General features: G+C 49.0%; 3 protein-coding genes across 4 annotated transcripts in view; 2 read left to right on the top strand and 1 right to left on the bottom strand.

Annotated features, from left to right (window-relative positions):
- The first annotated feature begins 439 nt into the window (after positions 1 to 439).
- On the top strand, positions 440 to 5,837 carry LOC128309359 (inactive rhomboid protein 1-like). Of its 2 annotated transcripts, XM_053045726.1 has the most exons (7): positions 440 to 1,155; positions 1,229 to 3,497; positions 3,566 to 3,793; positions 3,866 to 4,204; positions 4,280 to 4,534; positions 4,615 to 4,872; positions 4,943 to 5,837. In XM_053045726.1, exons 1-7 carry the CDS (start codon positions 677 to 679, stop codon positions 5,444 to 5,446), a joined length of 4,332 nt encoding a protein of 1,443 aa, XP_052901686.1. In that variant the 5' UTR covers positions 440 to 676; the 3' UTR covers positions 5,447 to 5,837. The 2 variants fall into 2 exon arrangements, with proteins under 2 accessions (XP_052901686.1, XP_052901685.1); XM_053045725.1 differs by having other exon boundaries at positions 3,566 to 4,204.
- Positions 5,838 to 6,238: 401 nt separating this feature from the next.
- On the top strand, positions 6,239 to 9,474 carry LOC128309559 (tRNA pseudouridine(38/39) synthase). The gene is made up of 5 exons (XM_053045982.1): positions 6,239 to 6,381; positions 6,455 to 6,683; positions 6,746 to 7,577; positions 7,646 to 7,779; positions 8,163 to 9,474. The coding sequence occupies exons 1-5, from the start codon at positions 6,313 to 6,315 to the stop codon at positions 8,336 to 8,338; spliced, it is 1,440 nt and encodes a 479-aa protein (XP_052901942.1). The 5' UTR covers positions 6,239 to 6,312; the 3' UTR covers positions 8,339 to 9,474.
- The window catches only part of LOC128309558 (uncharacterized), a 29,364-nt gene continuing 19,056 nt past the window's right edge, over positions 8,896 to 19,203 (bottom strand). The window contains exons 3-7 of the mRNA XM_053045981.1: positions 10,949 to 12,644; positions 9,573 to 10,591; positions 9,329 to 9,499; positions 9,146 to 9,263; positions 8,896 to 9,067 (exon numbers count right to left, since the gene is read on the bottom strand). Coding sequence (XP_052901941.1) covers positions 9,028 to 9,067; positions 9,146 to 9,263; positions 9,329 to 9,499; positions 9,573 to 10,591; positions 10,949 to 12,644 — 3,044 coding nt within the window. The 3' untranslated portion in view covers positions 8,896 to 9,027. The remainder of the gene's footprint in view (positions 9,068 to 9,145; positions 9,264 to 9,328; positions 9,500 to 9,572; positions 10,592 to 10,948; positions 12,645 to 19,203) is intronic.

The following is a 19,203-nucleotide window of genomic DNA, read 5'->3' as shown; positions in this document are numbered from 1 at the left end:
GGTGCGTTTGGGGTGTGTTTATTTTAGCCAGCTCAGCCATTTTGGAAAGTAATCCGCCAGCACGGGTGCAAAAAGCTTCCCAACCGAAACGCAGTAGCCCGTTGTCCGGAGAACGGGGGTGTAACCATACACGGGTGGTTGTGTGTTGTGTTGGGTCTGTGGATGGGTCGGGTGTGCAGCGGCAGCGGTGAAAATCTAACAACGACGATGGCACCACATCGCCCCAGACGGGCCCAGGCGTCTGCGGATGATGGATAGTTCGGTCTGGCCAGTGTGACGGGTGGTATTTCTAGTGAAAATTTTTCCGTTAGTCAAATTTTGCGGTCACCGTACCGCACGGGTTTACGAGTCCGTCGCCGAATAGGATAGCACAAATTTTTGGAGGTTGACAGCTGTAGGATCGATTTTTGTTCCACTTCTCTGCTTCAATCCGCCAAGGAGTCGTAGACGCTACTCGCTTCTAGAACACAACGGAAGTAAAACCAACTTGCTTGTTAGTAGAGAGATAAATAATCCCGTCGCGTCATAGAGTAGCCCATCGAAGGAGCCCCAAGGAAATCCCAGCCAACGGGTACGAAGGTGCTAAAGGAGCAGGAGGAATTGATGCGTAAAAACAAGCACACCACAGTGGACGCGTTCGGTTCATTTGGCGAAGCACGCGACGCACACGGACGGCATGAGCCGTAGCCGCCGGTCATCGTTTGGCCACCAGCACTATCAGCAGCAGTTTACCGTCACATCCACTATCAACTACGACGATGGGCTGTGCGATGGTACGAGCGGGCCCGGGTTGGTCCCGACCGGCGGCACCACATCTTCGCCGTCGCGGTTTAGCGAGTCCTCCTACTCGAACCTGGGATCCCGCCTGACCGCGTACGTTGCCCAATCACCCCATCCTCCGCAGCCACCTCCACCATCGCAGCCCACCCTTCCGCCGTCGTCCGCATCTTCGGTGTCATCCGTGACGGAGCGGTATGGAGCCAGCGTCGAGGAATCGCTGAGACCGTGCTGCATCTCACCGGCCGCTCCGACCACGAACCATGCCGGGGGTGGCCTGTCCAGTGACCGATACTCCACCAGCTCCGCACCGAATTCCATCATCTATCCGGAAACGCGCAATGGACCCCATCACCGTTCCATGTCGCCGGGATCACGGTAAGTGAGCCGGGAATTCTTGGCCAGTTGAGCAATATTTCTTATGCTTGTTTTTCTCTGTCTCTCCCCACAGCACAAGATATCCCGTTCCGGAACGGTTCCGAGATCCACCTGCATCGGCACCGCCCCAGCAAACGGCCCAACCGAAGCTGGACCAGTTTGGCAACTATCTCATCAGCAATGCGCCACTGATAACGACCTCCGAAAGCTACAACTATCTCACCTCGACTGTACATACACCGGTCAAGCGGTACATACCGACACCACCGCCTCCAGAGAACTTCCAGCACGAACCGACGGCGGGTGGCCTGGGTGCGAGTCTGATGGCCGGTCTGATGGCATCCGGTGGTGGCATCAACATCATCAACCATCCGCAGGGCAGCAACGGGACGGGATCATTGCTCAAGTCGCTACCCTACCGTCTGAAGGTGCCGAAAGCGGACGGCTCCGGGCTGGGGGAGGATGCGACAGATCACTACGCTACACCACCAAGAGCACGACCGGTCGGTGGTAAATGTCAGCAACCGATCTGCACATTCACTCAGCAACCGCCCGGAGGTGGTACGCTCGGCCGTCAGACACTGCAGCCCGAATACGCGATGCTGCGGGCAGCCACACCGGTAAGCATCATGAGCGAACCAATGGTGATCGGTCACCAACCGTCGTCGGACGAGCAGCAGTGCTACCAGTGCAACAGTCTCCGCCAGGCGACCGGTGTACATCAAACGACACAAACATCCGGCCCGATCAGTCCGCAGCCGCTCTCGATCTCGTCCGTATCGATGTCCGACATGGAGCGCCAATCGCCCCTCAGCCCACCGTCACTCGTTTCGCATGCGTCGTACGCACATCACCATCACCATCATCACCACCATCATCATCAGCAGCAGCAGCAACAGCAGCAGCATTACACGCTCGCAACACCGGGCGATGATGGAAGAAACGCACAGCAGTCGCTTATTATCGCGCAATCACACGCACTGAACAGCGCGTGCAGCAACCCATCGATTATTATTCAGTACCAGCATCAGCAGCACATTCAGGCACATCAGCAGATACAGCAGCAGCCGCTTTATCAACAACTTCAGCAGCTACAGCAGCAACATGCTCAGCAGCAGCAGCAACAGCAGCAGCATCATCATCAGCAACAGCTTCAGCTGCAACATCAGCAACAACAAGCTCAACAACAAGCTCAACAGGTTCAGGTTCAGCAGCAGCAGCAGCAGCAACAGCAGCAACAGCTGCAGCATATGCATCTGCCCCGGCTCCAACCCGATTCCACCCCTTCCACACTGCAGCGGAACGTACAGGCGATACGCCAGCAACGCTTAACGCACAAGCAACGCATCAAGGAGTATCTCCGTCGGAGCACTTCCCAATTCTTCGGCGTCGATCAGCTGCACGAAGACTACGAGCAGCAAAAGTGGGAAGATCGCCAGAAGCGTTTCGCGATCCGGCGATTCGGTTCGCTCAAGGACGAACATCCGGCAAATGCGCGGCCCAACGAACCGAGCGCGGACGTGATGAACGATCATCTGACGCACAGCGACCGGCCGGACATACTGCCCGCGCAAAGCCAGGATGAGCCGGAAACGGAACAGAATCGCCGACAGCGCTTCAACCCGTACTATCGGCATGAGGGCAGCGAAGAGTTCCTGGTCGAACGGAAACCGTCCGTTTCGCGCATGATGCTGAACGGGATCGTGTTTGTGGTGCAGAGCCTCCGGAACCGAATTCCCCGCAGACAGAAGCAGTGGTCGCGCAGCTTTGCGCCGGCCCATGTGGCGTTGAACAACGACGATAATGATATCTACGACGGACTGACGCCCGTGCAGGAAGATGAAATGTTTTTCGATATACCGTGCGGTGCCGCTCCGAATGGGAATGGTGCCGGGGGTCCTCCCGGACCGGAGCAGGAGCTCGGTGCAGCGGTACAGGACAATTCGCATCAAATCTACATGCTCGAGACGGACCGGGCGTTGGTGAGCAATGGGTGGAGGACTCGCACGGCCGAGGAGCAACTGCATCTGCAGGATCCCGCTGCCCGGGCGGGGCGCAACAATGCAATGTTTCAGTTTTTCTACGGCCAGCGTATACCGGGCTCGATACTGGAGAGCGTACTGGACAACTCGAGGCGTCCATCGCGCCATTGCATCAAGCTGCTGCGTCCGAACGCGCTGGACGATCGGTACGACTATCGGCCGTTCTTCACGTACTGGATCAACACGACGCAAATTCTGGTGCTGCTGTTGACGCTGCTGTGTTACGGCGTTGGTCCGATCGGGATCGGATTTGAGCAGAAGAGCAGCCAGGTGCTGGTGACTAGCTTGAGCCTGCAAACGGTAAGCATCGTCTAGAGGTGGCACATTTGTTTGTAGACTATAATTCCGTTCCCTCCTTTTGCCAACAGGTACAACACTACGAGCCACGAAACATTTGGATCGGACCGCGACGAGATGACCTGGTGCACCTGGGGTCGAAGTACGCGCCCTGCATGCGCCGCGATGGCAAAATAATGGATCTCATATCGAAGACGAGAAAACAGGAGCGCGAAACGGCCTGCTGCATACGCAACGACGATTCCGGCTGTGTGCAGAGCTCACAGGCCGACTGTTCCGTGCGTGGACTATGGCCTACGGTACTGGCACCATCGCGCCTCAAACCGCTGGACATGCCTACTATTCTCACGTCTAACCTCTCCCATCTTCAGACCATCTCAACGTGGAAGAAATGGTCCCCGGGCGACTCGGGACCGGGCGGACGCATCTCGGGCAGCGTCTGCGGCCTCGATCCGAAGTACTGTGATGCGCCGGCCTCGATCGCACCGCACGAATGGCCGGACGACATCACCAAGTGGCCTATCTGTCGGAAAAACAATCAGTTTACGCAACGCTTCCGCTTTAAGGATCACACTGCCGAGCACATGGTCTGCGAGGTGATTGGCCATCCGTGCTGTATGGGAATATCGGGCGAGTGTCGCATTACGACGCGCGAGTACTGCGACTTTGTGCGCGGTTACTTCCACGACGAAGCATCACTGTGTTCACAGGTATTGAGAGTTTGACGGAGTTTGGAGACGGAAGAACAGCAAGTCTTGAATGTCTTTTTGTGATTTTTCGGTTAGGTTTCCTGCTTGAACGATGTGTGCGGCATGTTTCCGTTCATCGTGACCGATCTTCCCGATCAATTCTACAGGCTGTTCACGTCACTCTACATACACGCCGGTATCGTTCATCTCATAATCACTGTTGCCTTTCAACACATACTCCTCGCGGATCTGGAGCGTCTGTTGGGATCACTGCGAACGGCGATAGTTTACATTGGTTCGGGTATCGTTGGCAACCTGACCAGTGCCATCTTCGTGCCCTACAAGGCGGAGGTATAGACTGCTGATCTGATCCAATATCTGAGGCTCTGGTTTTAGACTGGCTACCTCAATAACTGAACTTTCTATTTTAGGTTGGTCCTTTACCATCTTTGGCGGGAACTCTTTCCTCGCTGCTGGTGCTACTTATTCTGTGTCACTGGCGAAACCTGAAAAAACCACAGTACGCGATGTTGAAGATGCTCTTTCTTGGCTGTTTGCTGTTCGGTATGGGTACCTTACCATGGCAGCAGAACTTTACCGGCTTGATATCGGGTCTGCTGTTCGGTATCACCTTCACCCTAGCTCTCACCCCATACCTCAGCTTCACCAAGTACAGCAGGAAGGGCAAGGTACGTGATGTCTCGCTGCGATGTCTCCGTGGAGTTCACCCTTCACAACTTGGAACTCTTGCCGTTTCAGATCAAGCTAGTGTGGACCTGCTTCGTGTTACATTTCGTGCTGTATGCGCTCATCTTTCTGGTGTTCTACCTGTTTCCGACCATATTCTCGCTCAACTTTCTCGAGGGCAATCAAATCTCGAGCATCAACGACAACAACGGCATGCACGATCACTTCAACCCGTACGACACGTTCAACTACTTCAATGGTAAGAACACCGACGGTGGTTCCTCGCACGGCGGAATGCTGCCCGGCGAAGGTGGCAGGAATGGGGGCGATGTCGGTGGGGGCGGTGGTCGGATCAAGGATTACGATCGTGGCGGAGGAGGCAGCAACCGGTACGGTGGTAATGGTGGTGGCGGCGGTGGTGCTATTAGCATGTCGGGCGGCACGATAAAAGCCATTAATCCCAAATACAATAATATAAATAGTAACGGTAATCTGAACGCAAAATCCAATATGCATAGTTATAAGATGGTAGCTATATGTGAGAAGGGCCAGTGCAATCCGCGTCCGAACGCATGACGTCGATGTGTTTTACTCTCGGTTACGACTACATCAATACAATTGATTTCTATTTTATTCATCCTTATCAGAATTATTGTACCGTTACACGATAACGCATATATACCGATATACTCCATATACCACGTGAAGCAGTGAACAGCCGGATGCAGGAAAATCTAGCTAAAAACAGGAAAACGACAAAAAAAATAAGAAAAACCCCCCCAGTTTAGGAAAAATCGTCTGCGGAAACAGGGCAAACCTAGTATGTCACCAATGTATTACATGTCAGTGGATCGGCTAGCGAAAATGCGAACAGATTAGCAAATGGTGTACGCGCCACGTGGTGAAGCTGGCAAAATCTAAGTAAAAAAAAAACCGTAACGAAAATTGAATGAAATATATAATGAAAAACGCATGGTGTTTCATTTCCATAGAAATGGTTTTATGATCTTTTGTAATGATTGCTATTGGAGAAATTTTTGAATCATTGAAAAACTTGGAGATTTTATTAGCTAAAGAAGGTTATAAAATATTTACCTTCTTAACCATTGTGTTTCTACTATCGTAAAGTGGCTAAACTTGACTCTTCGAAATTGTATAGAGCAATCCAGCAGTGGCCATCGTTTGAAACGATTTTTATACGAGTTTTCCTATTTATTTCCACTGATATATTCAACGGAATGATTAAACTTGCAGTACTAGAAGCGAGCTCATATTTTGGCTGCGCTCTTGCAACGACAGTTATTTACCACTGTACGCAGCCAAATGTTTGACAGCTGTCAAAGCGGCGTGCTTGTTTGTTTTCTATTCTCTTTAAAAAACATACGTTTTCTGCTGGTAATTTGTTGTAATTTCCTATTTGCTGTTGATTTTCTGCCTGCAATATGGAAGTAAAAGTGAATAAAAAAGTAAAATCGGCTACCGATGAAGAGTTGCAAGCGCTTTCTAAAGAGGTATTCATCCGGAGAGTAAAATAGTCCGCTTAACTGCTTAGGTGTTCAACATGTTTCTTTCTACTTTTTGCAGGAGTTAATGGCAAAAATCAGACAACTTGAAGCACACAACGTTCAATTGAAAAGCATTGTACAGAAAAGCCTTAAATCTCATGAAGAAGTTACAAATGGCAAAGAGACGAAGAAGGATCGACCGTTCGATTTTAGCAAATGTTTCAAGCGACACATTTTGCTGCGACTTTATTATCTCGGTTGGGATTATCAAGGTTTTGCATCGCAGGAAGATTCCGTTGCTACGATTGGTAGGACAGTTTGAAATATGCTTCACCATAATACTTCTAACAGTTGTATTTCATACTTACAGAACATCACTTGTTTGCTGCACTGAAGAAGGTATGTCTGATCGAGAGTCGTGAAACTTCCAACTACAATCGTTGCGGGCGCACTGATAAGGGTGTGAGTGCGTTTTGTCAGGTGATAAGTCTGGATGTTCGTTCAAAGTTTCGACCGGAAGAACAGCTACAGGAGAGCAATCTAGAGGATGAGCTTGATTACTGTTCGCTGCTTAACCGGGTGCTGCCGGTGGATATTCGTTGCATTGCCTGGATGCCGATGGTGAATCCGGTGTATAGTGCCCGCTTCGATTGTCGCTCGCGGACGTACCGATATTTCATCCCGAAAGGAGATTTGAATGTACCAGCGATGGAAGAGGGCGCTCGTTATCTGGTGGGCGTACATGATTTTCGAAACTTCTGCAAAATGGACGTTGGAAATGGGGTTGTAAACTTTGTAAGAAGCATCGATGCAATTAGCATCGAAATGTGTCAAGAAGATTATCTTGATGAAGGTTATAATATGTTGTGCGTCGAGCTAACAGGTAAAGCATTCCTTTGGCATCAGGTTCGATGCATTATGGCTGTGCTGTTGCTGGTTGGACAGGGAAAGGAAGAACCGTCCGTGGTGAAAGAATTGCTGGATGTTGAGAAGAATCCGTGCAAACCACAGTACAGTATGGCAATAGATTTGCCGTTAAATCTGTACAAATGTTTGTTTAACGAGAAAAGCATCCAACCTTCCGACGATGAACGACAGGAATCGGAGGATGGAAGCGACTTGCGGAATTGGATCTACAAACAAGAGAATGTGGCGCGAACAACCTCCGAGTTGCAGGGATCGTGGATGAAACAAAATGTGAAGTATGAGAAGCGTAACGAGCTTTAGTTTTATTCGCTTCACTTAAATTAATTCCTGTTTTATTTTATAGAGCAACAATGATTCGTGACATGTTGCATGAATTGGAAGGTTTGGTATGTTTTCGCACGGTGGATCAAGCAGCTCATCTGACGGAAGGGGTAAAAAGTAAAGAATATCGCCCGTTACTACAACGACAACAATGTGGTAAGCTTGCAAAATACGAATTGTTTAATGTGCAGTAGTTATATTTCTCTCAAATGTACAACAAAACGTGTTGTAAAAGCATGCATGAGATATTAGAAATTTTAGTATACAAGACTGGTCATAAATTTAACTTTAACCACAGAATGCCAGACGCATGACTAAAGTTTTGTCCGCTTTTTTTCTGTAACTCCATTGAAAAAAAGCTTTGAAGTATTACAGTACAGAAAAAAAAATCAGTTCTCCGATCATTCAGATACCATTTTCTCATTTTGCTCACTAAATACATTTATTTAATATTAACATTGTTTCTTTCAACATTTATTATAATAACATTTTCGTCTACTTGTATTCACGTCCTTGTTTTCTTTCTCCTACACTTTCAGAGAGTCTGGAGAACCGCATCGAACACTACGCCAAGAAGCGACGCATCGAGGTTAGCACTAAATCAAACGACAGCAATGCGAACGGAAGCGACGAACCGGTGCAGCAGAGCGTAGCCGACATCGGCACCAATAACGACGGTCATGTAGATCATGGTGTGATGGGAATAGAAAATTAGCTAGCCTTTAAACACCGCAGTGGTTGTTTGTTATGAATGTTTCATTTCTTTATTGACTATACGCGATATGTTTATGAGATTTGTACAAACAGCGAGATAGAGGAAGGGAATGAAATGAGAACTCTTAACCTATTTGTAGAACGCGCAGTCTGACACACGCACAAACTAAGTCCGATTCGGAGCAATTCGTTCCACGCTCGAGACAAGCTATCGCGGCCTATCTTACTGCCTTGCGCGCACTGTTCACATGCCCAAACGTCCTGTCGCAGGGGTTAGATGAGAATGGAAATGGAGGGGGAAGATATACGTGTGTGCCAATTAGTATGCCATCAGTGCTGTACGAATCCGCTCTCCACCATCTCCTACAAACACACACACACACACACTCTTTGTTCGATGATCGGTGCGATCGGTTTTGGAATAGTTGATGCTTTGCTCTTTCGCTGAAATCTTACAGATAGGTCGCCTGCACTCGTCTAAAAAAAAAAACAAACAATCCGCGACGCGTTGTGCCGCGAAGCACGGTCACACCAAAGCACTATACAGAACAGGTGACTAGAATTGAAGTGTCCGTGGGGTTCGTGGGTGGAATAAATAATATAGTGGTTTGGTGGGGCATTTACGATTGCCCCCTTCCGACTCCAAACCGTTGCATTACGATTAGGTGACGGTTAAGAGTTTGAAATCGCTCAGTTCGGTAGATTATCGACTGACTTAGCCCGATGATACCTGTTACGAAGGAATTACGAAGATTCAATTAGGATTTTTTGTTTTGCAGTCGGCCATGATTGCGGTATTGGAAGTTACCTTCTTCGGGCGAGCTTCAGCACAACCGGTCCTTCCTTGACATTCTTGAACAGCGCTATCGTTTCGCAGTGGCTCATACCCTGCACGGCGACGTCGTTGATGGATAGAATTTCATCTCCTGCGTGGAAACCGTACGGTTTTATTATAAACGCCGCTAATGGTACGATGCGAATCCGTACTTACCCGCTATTAGCGTTCCATCGAGCGCGGCCTGTCCGCTTGGAAAGACGGTCTTCACGTAGATGCCCATATTACCGCGCGGCGAATCACGTCCACCGACAATGCTGAACCCGAGCGATTTCATCCCCGCTCCCTTGTAGAAGGTGACAGTCAGATAGGTGCACTTGTGTATCCCTAGTGTGGTGAGAGGCATTAATTTAGGTTCTTGCGCTGCAGGTGCAAAAAAAGGTTCTAACAATAAGTTTACCCTCAATATAAGACGATCCCTCCTCGTTGATGAGGATCCGTACGCCGGCTTCAAACTTTGTACCATCTAGCGAACAATCTAGCTCCTCCCGCGCACCGCTAATGTTGTTCTCCGTTTTCGATCGCTGCAGCGGCACAGTACCGTCGGGTTTGCTCGCGAGATCACCATCGTCCGACTGCAGTCGGATGCGCTGCACCGATCGCGGGATATCTTCCTCGCTTTTCGGACCCTTCGTCCCGCGGTAGCTGTCGAGCTGCGTCGACCGGGACGTACCGATCGGAACGTTCCGACGTATCGTGTCGGAGATTACCTGCACCAGCACGGTTGGATGTCCTTCCGCAATGGACGCACGTGACCCGTTACCCTCGCCACCGCCCGTTAGGTGCCGGATCGATTGATTGATGCTGCCATGGGAAACGGGCCGATACAGCGAGTACAGGCCCGTTTCGTTCGAGTCGATCAGATGCTTCGGCTGGGCCGGATGGGCCATCTCCTCATCGCTATCCTTGATGAGCCGTTTCGCGCCGAGTATCTGGGAGTATCCGTTCTTGGCCAGCGCTTCACAGCGCTGCTTGCTAATCATTTGCCACTTTTCATCGTCGCAGATCGTGTTCGAGATCGAGATGCGGTTCGCGTACACCGGCACGTAATCGGACGGTGCGTAGATTGGGGTCAGCGGGAACGGTTTCGGCTGACCGGCACCGCCCCCACCGACCGCCGTTACGGACGGCTTGGATGAGGCGCGCGTCGGTGAGGACGAGGATGACGAGGACGCCGACGATCCGTCCGGGGTGGTCGAGATCGAGATCGTACCGGACCCGTTCGGCCGGGAATCGATCTTAATCTTACGATTGGCGTCAGAGTTGAACGTAGTTAACTCGTCATGTGCAATGACAAGATCTACGACATTGTTGACAAATGTCGATAGGATACGCTGGACAGTGCTGGGAGACTGCAGGCCACGTAAATGATGCCCGTTTACGTTCACAATCTCGTCGCCGATGCGCAATCGGCCATCCCTGAGTGAATGAGGTCGTGCGGGAACGTAGCGAAGAGAAGGAAACAAAAACAAAAGTGATTCGTAATGAGTTTAAACGCGTGATATAATGTGGTTAGATGGATTGTTATGCATGGGCTTCAATATGGCAAGCACGTATCGAGCACCATTTTTGTCGAGGATCGGCCAGACTAACTCTGTTGTGTGTCCGGTGCAAAGCAAGGAAGGTGAGGAATTAATTAACTTCTCTTCAATATATTTGGACATCCTCATAAAAGGAGCGAAGATTATACAATGGGAGAAGACTAGCTAAGATTGCTTAAGTTGGATGATCGGTGATGTGATTTCGTGAAGATTCTGAAAAGATAACGCTACTCACTTGTAAGCAATTCCTTCCGGATCGATCTCGGTGACCAGATAGCGCGTCTCGCACTCGCCCTCATCCAGCCCGATGGTTTGCGGCGTCAGCTCGATGCCGATCGTTTCGTCACCCTGCTGTTTGGCCAGCTTAATCTGCCGGAACCGGCGGCGGATCGTACCGCAGTCGAAACCACCGCCCGCCCCAACGCCGGAAACGATCGACGAGGAGGACGAGGATAGACGCCTTCGGCTACCGAACACGTACGATTGATCTTTCGTGCGGATCGCATCCACATACGCATCACCACCATTGAAGGACGTCGAAAGCCCGCCGGATGAATGTTGCGGCTGGTGATGATGATGATGTTGATGGTGGTGATGGTGGTTCGATGAGCTCACACTACTGTTCAGTGACGCATTGCTAGTATCGTCGATCTTATCCTCTGCATGTCGACCATCACTATCATAGCCCGACTCGTTGCTGCTCAGGCAACTGCTCAGTCGCTGATAGTTCAGCACGAAGCTGTGCTCCGTATCGGTGAGCGTCTTGATCGAGTTATTGCGCGACATGATGCCCACGTCGCTGCTCGTACCAATTGACTTACTGTCGGTGGTGGAAGCCGGCAGAAACACATCGCTACCACTCTCGCCGGAGATGTTGAGCTGAGAGTCCGCAATTGAAACACTGTCGAGATCTGACCGTAGACTCACGATCGAACCACGGTTCCCAGTACGCAGCAGGTTTTCCTTGATGCGGCTGTAGTTAATGACCGATCCACCATTCTCTTCCGGCAGTACCGAGAGCTTCGAGCGCAAGAATGCGTACGGGAAGTGGTTTTTCTTCGACAGGGAACCCTCCGCAGGGGTTGACGGTTGCCCGACACGTGCAATATCGTCGCAGCTGGACGATTTGGTGGCTGTCGTACAGGACGTCGTCGAGGAGTTGCCCGAGTCCTGGGGTGTGTTGGAACCCGTTCCACTGCCGTTGGTGTGTGCGTCACGCAACCCAGTCAGGTGGAGTTGTGACGATAGGGAAGAACTCCCGACGGTCGTCTTCGGGTGCCCATTAGCCAGATTGACACCATCGGTAGGATCATCGCACTTGACGTACGAGGAGGTATTAAGCTGACTGGTCGAGCTGCTACGGTAAAGCATCTGCTGATGCTGTTGCTCCATCTTGCTCAGATCCGCCTGGGTTTGGGCCAGCGACATATGCTGCAGCAGTTGATGAGAATGCTGCTGTTGATTCTGCTGCTCATGGTGCTGCTGCTGCTGTTGCAGGAACTGTTGCTTCTGATAGTGGTTCGACTTGTGATTCAGCATACCGGTGGAGCCCATGCGGTAGAAGAAGTTCCGGAACGTGCCCGACGATCGTTCGGAGTTGAGCTTCACCAGCGGGTCGTGCCCGTTGCTGGTGGCCGAACCGTTCGTGACACGGTGACTTTGGTTTGCCTTCAGCGGGACGGTGGACTTGCCCTTGCGTACACCACTCTCCGGTTCGCCGCAGATCGTACTGATGCAGGGCTCGGACGAGGAGGAGATGGACGTTGCACCACTGATCGGGGACATTGAGGATGCGGACGTGGCGGACGGTGGCACTACCGGGGGAGCCACGGAGACGAGCGCTACACTACCGTGTCCGGCCAGCTTGTGTGCATCGCTGCCACGGCGTAGTAGATCGAACTTTTTGCCCATTTTGCGACCCCATGTGAACACTGCAATGAAAGATGTGAGTTGAAGATATAATATTAGCATTAAGGTATTTTGTCTGAATGTGAGTCTATGTCAAGGAGTTGGGCTTGTTAACTCTTCATCCTAGCGGAGGTGGAAACTGCGGGGACCATCTTTTTTAAGTCAATCTACTTCTGTACTCTAAACACCTGGTGCGTCGAAGCTAGGACTATATAGAAATTACAGAGTTCCAGTACTCAAATAAGCGTCTGAGTTATGGGCTTTGTCCAAAACTGACGAAACCCTTCAAGATGCGTTCGAAAGGAAGATGCTCGGAAGGATTTTTGGCCCCGTATGTTAGGAAGGACAATGGAGGAGCCGCAACAGTGAGAAGTGCTACGAGACCGGTGGGCTGATCATGGCATGAGAATGACACCAGACGATCCAGCTCGTAAAGTCCTTCTAGGTCGTTCACATGGACAGAGGAGGAGAGTAGGAGGCCGAAATTGAGATGGAGTGATGACGCTAACGACGGCGCTCGAGCGGTTTAGAGGACTGTTGCAGCAGGCCAAGACCGCAAAGCTGGATGAGTAAGTCTCTATTCTTGGCGTGTAACGCCCTTTTAAATCATATGCCTGTAATTTTTGGCTTACTAGACCTTTTTTTACCACGCAGACGGATATTCAGTCATTGATACGAGGGATTGGTACGGATGGGATTTTGGACTGGTTCTGTCGTGTGAAGACCGACCTACGCCGCCCCATGGATGGAGTAAGTATTATGTACCAATATTTGAACTTTAACAGCAGGAGAATTGAAGGAATTGGATTTATTGTCCAATTTGGCATAAATTCTTGATAATTCATTCAAAAATATTATTTAACCCAAGTGCATAATTAATCACAGTATGAGAAACATTCCAATTTGGAGAAAGCCGTCACGCTTTGCAGCTTCAAGGTAGATACGATATTTCACCAGTTTCGGGCATGAAAGGGGAATAAATGTGTTCAGAAATAAAATTCAATACGATTGTGAAGCCATGGCCAACAATGGACCGAGGGAACGGCATTTTGCATACGGCCCTGCATTTCCAGCGTGCACTCTCCGTGCGAATAATAACATTGTAAATGCTGCACAAAGACCGTTCGCTTCGTGTGGGCTTTGCTCATCGCGTTTCCCCGGGGTTTCCGGGTGAGATAAAAGTGCCTCTATTGTGTCGGACCCAATCGCACATGGCACAATTGTGCTTTATCCACAATTCGCTCTGGGCAATCATTTGTCGATTTGTGATTTAAAGTTCTGCATCGTGCATCGAGCCCATCGACCGCGGCCGTTACTGCGAGTTCGAGTTGTCTGATGCTTTTGCTACCATCGCTTTACGGAGGAAAGGCGAAAAAAAAATATGTGGGGGAGAATTGTAAATAACAAAAAAAAAAAAACTCCGGATTCCAGGACGGGTAAGAATATTGCAGGCATCATCCTCCGACTGCACAAAGACGTCCGCGATGTGCACACTGCCAACTTGCTGCATCATCCGGATGCATGCATGAGATGTGTTCAGCTTTTGCAGAAGAGAGAAGCAAAAAGAAAAACCAGCCAATGCTGCCGCCTATCCGTACCGGGGGAGACCTTGAACCAGCGGGCCCCGGAATGATGCATTTAATGATCGGGAAGATTATTGGCGCATGCAGATGGAGGCGGGCCGTGTAACCCTATATACCCGGGGCGCCATTTGGCAGGCAGGCTGCTGCTGGGATATTCGAGATGACGACACACCGGGCGTGAAGGGGAAAGCAATCGTACTGCAACGCGGCACCAGACGATGGCCGAACTCCGGCTGCATTGTAAGGTGTCGAGTTCCTAATGCGCGCAGACATGCGGAAAAATGTTTCGGTTTTATTTTATTTCGCCGTGGCACCGACAACGTCGTACGATCGTATTTCGTTTACCTATCGCCGGCGTAGGGAATGCGTCGCGCACTCGGTCAAAGGGATGGGGGGGCGGGGTGCAAAAAAAAAGGGAAATTGAGAACTCATGCAACAATGAAAACATACTGCACAGCATGTGGAAGGAACAAGGGTTGATTATGGCAGCAGTAGATAGTGGCAAAAGACATCGCAACAGTAACGTTCTTCGTAAGGAAGCGAATATTGGCAAAACCTCGTTCCGTAGAGTAACTTGAGCTAAATTGGGATGGCAAATGGTACGGAATCAAGGACATAAATTTACCCTTCTTTTACTTTGCACTCTCCAGGGGCAGAGGTGCAGCGGGTGGAAAGTGTCGGGTCGGATAGCAATTGAATTCTCCGTTAAACAATCGAAATGAAGCATGTTCATTAGGGTGACAGCCACGTGGTTATGCGTTTGCGTAGCGATCTAGTAATTTTTAATCATGTCGTGTTGGTATTTGTGAATCGAAAAGGGTCCACTTTAGTGGCTTATCCTCCACACCTATTAATTCTTTCGACTATACATAGTCTATTACAGCTGAGCTGTTTGAAAACGTCGGAGTGATACTACCCTTCGCTTGTAAGAAGTTCGCTCTTTTTCTTAGAACTTGAGAATTGAGAGAAATGTTCAAATTACTATGATTCATGTGGGTCAGATATAGTAAATAACATCTTTTACCTTATTGGAGCAAGGGGATCGTGTTTAACAGAAGTCTGGCATTGAACATCCCACCAGTGCAGAAGAAGCTAAAGATGAAGGTCAAAGACAAGGATTGCTCATCGTTTTGCCGGAAGATCGTAACAAACGGCAGAAGATGCTACAGTGGATGTCGATCGTATCCATAATAAGTAGCTGACCTATTAGGACGACAAGGACTGGCAGAGTACCGTCGTCCAACAAGAAGGTAAATGTTGCTATCTCCCACACAAAACTTCTCAAAGAAACGATCTCTTTTCAACTGATCACTGAAGTAGAGTAATTCCTTTCATCGAGACTTCGGCACAAAATGAGAAGATATGAAGAACAAAGTGCATTCCGGATGTGTGAACGCTGGAATATTGCCTTTTGCTCTAGCCTAGTCTAGGGATGTTATGTCCTTAAACATAGAAGTTTGAGTTATTTTTATTATATTTCGCATTTGCTCGAAAAGTAGTGTTACCGAAGTGTTCATCTGAGCAAAAATCAACAACTCCCCCCATTGTTAGTTGTAATATCAGCTCACTATTTCAAGAATGAGCACGTGTTGAATATCATCAACCTTTTAGCGCCTGTTTTGGTAGTAGCTAGTCCTCCAGATACTGGTCCACTACTTCCCAGCATGCCACTGCTCAATATTTGACAAGTTTTCCTTGAGTTTCTATAGCTGAAACCAGCCTACTACGCTCCACATCAAGAGAACCTGTCAACTTCGCCACTTACAAATATTAATAGATGACTATCGCAGTAACCATTGAGATCGCCCGATCTCTATAGCACGATTGATGAATATTTGGGCAATCCTCAAACAGAGTACATTCTCCAACAATTTGTTGTAAGTTTCTTAAGAATAGCGTTGAAAAACAACTACTTCTTTGAATTAATTTCTGGTTTTGTTAAAATTATGGTCAACTTCAATGATGTCAACCAAAAGAACCTTGAAACGTACTTTATAGAATACTTAATAGAAGTTGATGAAAATTGACTTAACACTTAATAGTCATTTTCTCATCATCACCATTGTATATCTTTATTGCATACTTAATTTAAATCAAAAAATATTTGGGTTTTTCTAACTCTCGTTACAGTGTAATGAACCAGCGAGAGAAACGATACTGTAATGCATAACTGTTTCTTGTCTGTTTCTGGCCTAAAGAACCATACCGGTTGATGAGTTTGACCACGATGGTAAATCAAGTATTGTACCGCATTACGCTCAGCCTATTAGACCTAATAGGTGCAACTTGATCGATAAGGAGTTCCGATCTTGTTCCGTCCACAATCGACGGCGACTTACGCTGCTGTCATTTACCCTAAACGAGCACGGTCCACTTCCACGAAGGTGTGCTACCTTAGAGCACCGTTAGCAACCGTCTCCTTATATAGAGCGCCAAAGGGAAGCTGTGCGGGAACTGGATGCGTTCGAATAAATCATTCCCGGGGGGTGATATTCAGCTATACAGGCGAAGGGCGAAAAGTGGCCCGTTCAACATTGTGTCGCGTTAGAACGCGCATACGAGATCGGGCCGAGATCGGATGACAAATTTCTGCTCCTCCTTGGAAGTGGGGGATGGGGAATAGTTGTCGCTGCTGGCCACGCATTTTTTCCTCCGGGGTGCGTAACGGCTCACACAAGGTTAATGATCCTGTCAAAATAGTATCACGCACCACACGAACGGCCATGCACGATACACGGAAAGTAAAATCTGTTAACGATCTCCGTGGGTTTGCGAGCTGGATGTCCACAGCCGCTCCCGGTCAGAAAAGGGGGGGCCTGTTGCGCCTGTTGCTGGCTGGGTGTCCCGCCGTGCGACTCCCGATCGATATCGGCCGGACCGGTTTTTGGGCTGATTACCAAGAATAGAATAATTATTTCCCGGCAGTTGGTCGCGAACGCGCGTCGTCCGTTCGATTTATGGCCGAACGGGTACGGCAGAATGTTGTGGCCGCGCAACGATGGATTGCCGTCGTCGTCGTCGTTGCTGTGCCGGGACTTTATTGGGCAGCGAGCGGGAGAACGTTGAGTGCAATTAGGCGATTGATTTTATTGGCGATGCTGGGTTTAATTATGATTTAGGTCGCAGCGGGTGAAATGTGGACGGACCGGATTCGTCACCGGATGGGATGGATACTCGTTACGTTGCTGGTTGTTGCATCGATGGTTGGGGAAGAAAAAAAAATGCATCCGAGATACGCGCGCGGGGGGAACATGGCTCAGAAACAAATGTGCGTGGAAGACCTATTTGTTTCACCTTAATCTGTTTGTGAACCGTTGAATAGGACGCTATCATCTTTAATAGCCCCGCAATTAGAAGACGATTGAAGGGATTTCTGCTCCAATATGGACATGGTTTTGCAGAGTTCAGGATTTACGAGTTGTTGCTCTGATTGTGTTGTAATAAACTTGTATAGAAATTACCTATATTGTGGGAAATTCTTTTGCTCTGGCATACAACAAAGACATCCACCTCGGAAGGATTTAATTGTAGAAACTCAAACAACGAATGCCTCCGAATCGGCCCAATATTGCCCAAACTCCACCACCGTAGATAGCAAAAGGGTCATTTCCATGGGCGAAGGGCACATTTTTTTTCGGCAGTTTTGAAACGATTTCGCCACTTCATCAATGCTAGCGGATGCGACTACGCAAAACACACTCAGCACAGCAATGTCAGCACGTTCTTGCCGTGTGATCTTTTTGCTACCGCGCCCTACCCGCTTTTTTGGGGCTGCCGTTTGTTATTACAGGCGCTCGATACGAATTAAGGCCTCGGCTATTGGCCGATCGGATACAAAAAAAAAACCCCGTTTGGAATGTGCTGTTGTTTCACGGTGGAAAAAGTGCTCCCCTGCGCCTCAATCACTAGAGAAAGAGAGAAGCCCGGGTGGCGTGTGTGGACTCATGTTAAAGGTTGGTGGCGTTGGTGTCCACGTACCGAATCGAATTGTACATCACCGGGAAAAAAAGAGGAGAGAGAATACAACAACATACCTTCGCCATGGTCGACCGAGTGCGGAGCGGTCGGTACAGAAAAAAACCCACTCCAAATACCACTCGTCCAAAAAGTGTGTGTTTGTGGAGGCTAAAAACCGGAAACTGCTGACGAAAGAGTGCCACTTGCCACCCCAATAAAAAAACAACCAACACAAGAGTGTTGGGTAGCGTGCTTGATGGGGCCAAGCGAAACAAACAGAGCAGTAGAACCGGATCTAACCACCTTCCGGTCCAATGTCTGATGTTCGGCTGTTGTTTATTCCCGATGCACTGATGAGTTCCGAGTCTTCTCCGAGGAGTGGGAGTGGTGGACAACACTGCGTGATGCATCACGCGATATGATGCACACGTGGAAATTATACGCCATTGGTCATTTTACAACCATGACCAATGCTAAAGTCCGGTGGGCATTCAGTTGTGTTGTAACGGGGTGAAAATTCGGTACGGTTCATTAGCTTTTACTCAAATCGCCTAGTGTTCGGGCAGTGTTTTGTTGTGGGCATTGTAGTTTTTTGTTTGTTGTTCTCTGGAACTCTATTTCTACATTGCTAGTGATGGGAGGGACAACCCTAACGAGGTCGGGTTGACCCGTGGGTGCAACCAGGTTCAGTAGGTGCAAACTGCTATAAGCAACTCCGTCCGTGGGTGCTGCGAGTTTTGGATCAGAATTGGGTCAGAAAATAGGTCCAGTAACTACAATGATTCCTCAAATTCCAGCGAGTTTCTGGAGATTCTGACAACATAAGGTCGGGAAACGCGCTCTTTTGCCTTAGATCCGTGAGCTGGAGTGAAGATAATCATCAGGTCAGATTTGACTATTTAAATATAGATTTTTATTTCCCTCAAATATTTTCGTAAGTGGTCCAAAGCATTTCTTTTAAGCAACTGGGTGTTCTAAAAAAGATCTGTCTAAGAGGCTGTATGGATTTTTGTTTCTTGTTCCACTATTACAGGCAATATTT

This window comes from Anopheles moucheti, chromosome 2, assembly GCF_943734755.1.
Source record: "Anopheles moucheti chromosome 2, idAnoMoucSN_F20_07, whole genome shotgun sequence".
NCBI classification, from domain to species: Eukaryota; Metazoa; Arthropoda; class Insecta; order Diptera; family Culicidae; genus Anopheles; species Anopheles moucheti.
The sequence above is the reverse complement of the archived record's forward strand: the minus strand, read 5'-3'. Positions and strand labels throughout refer to the sequence as shown.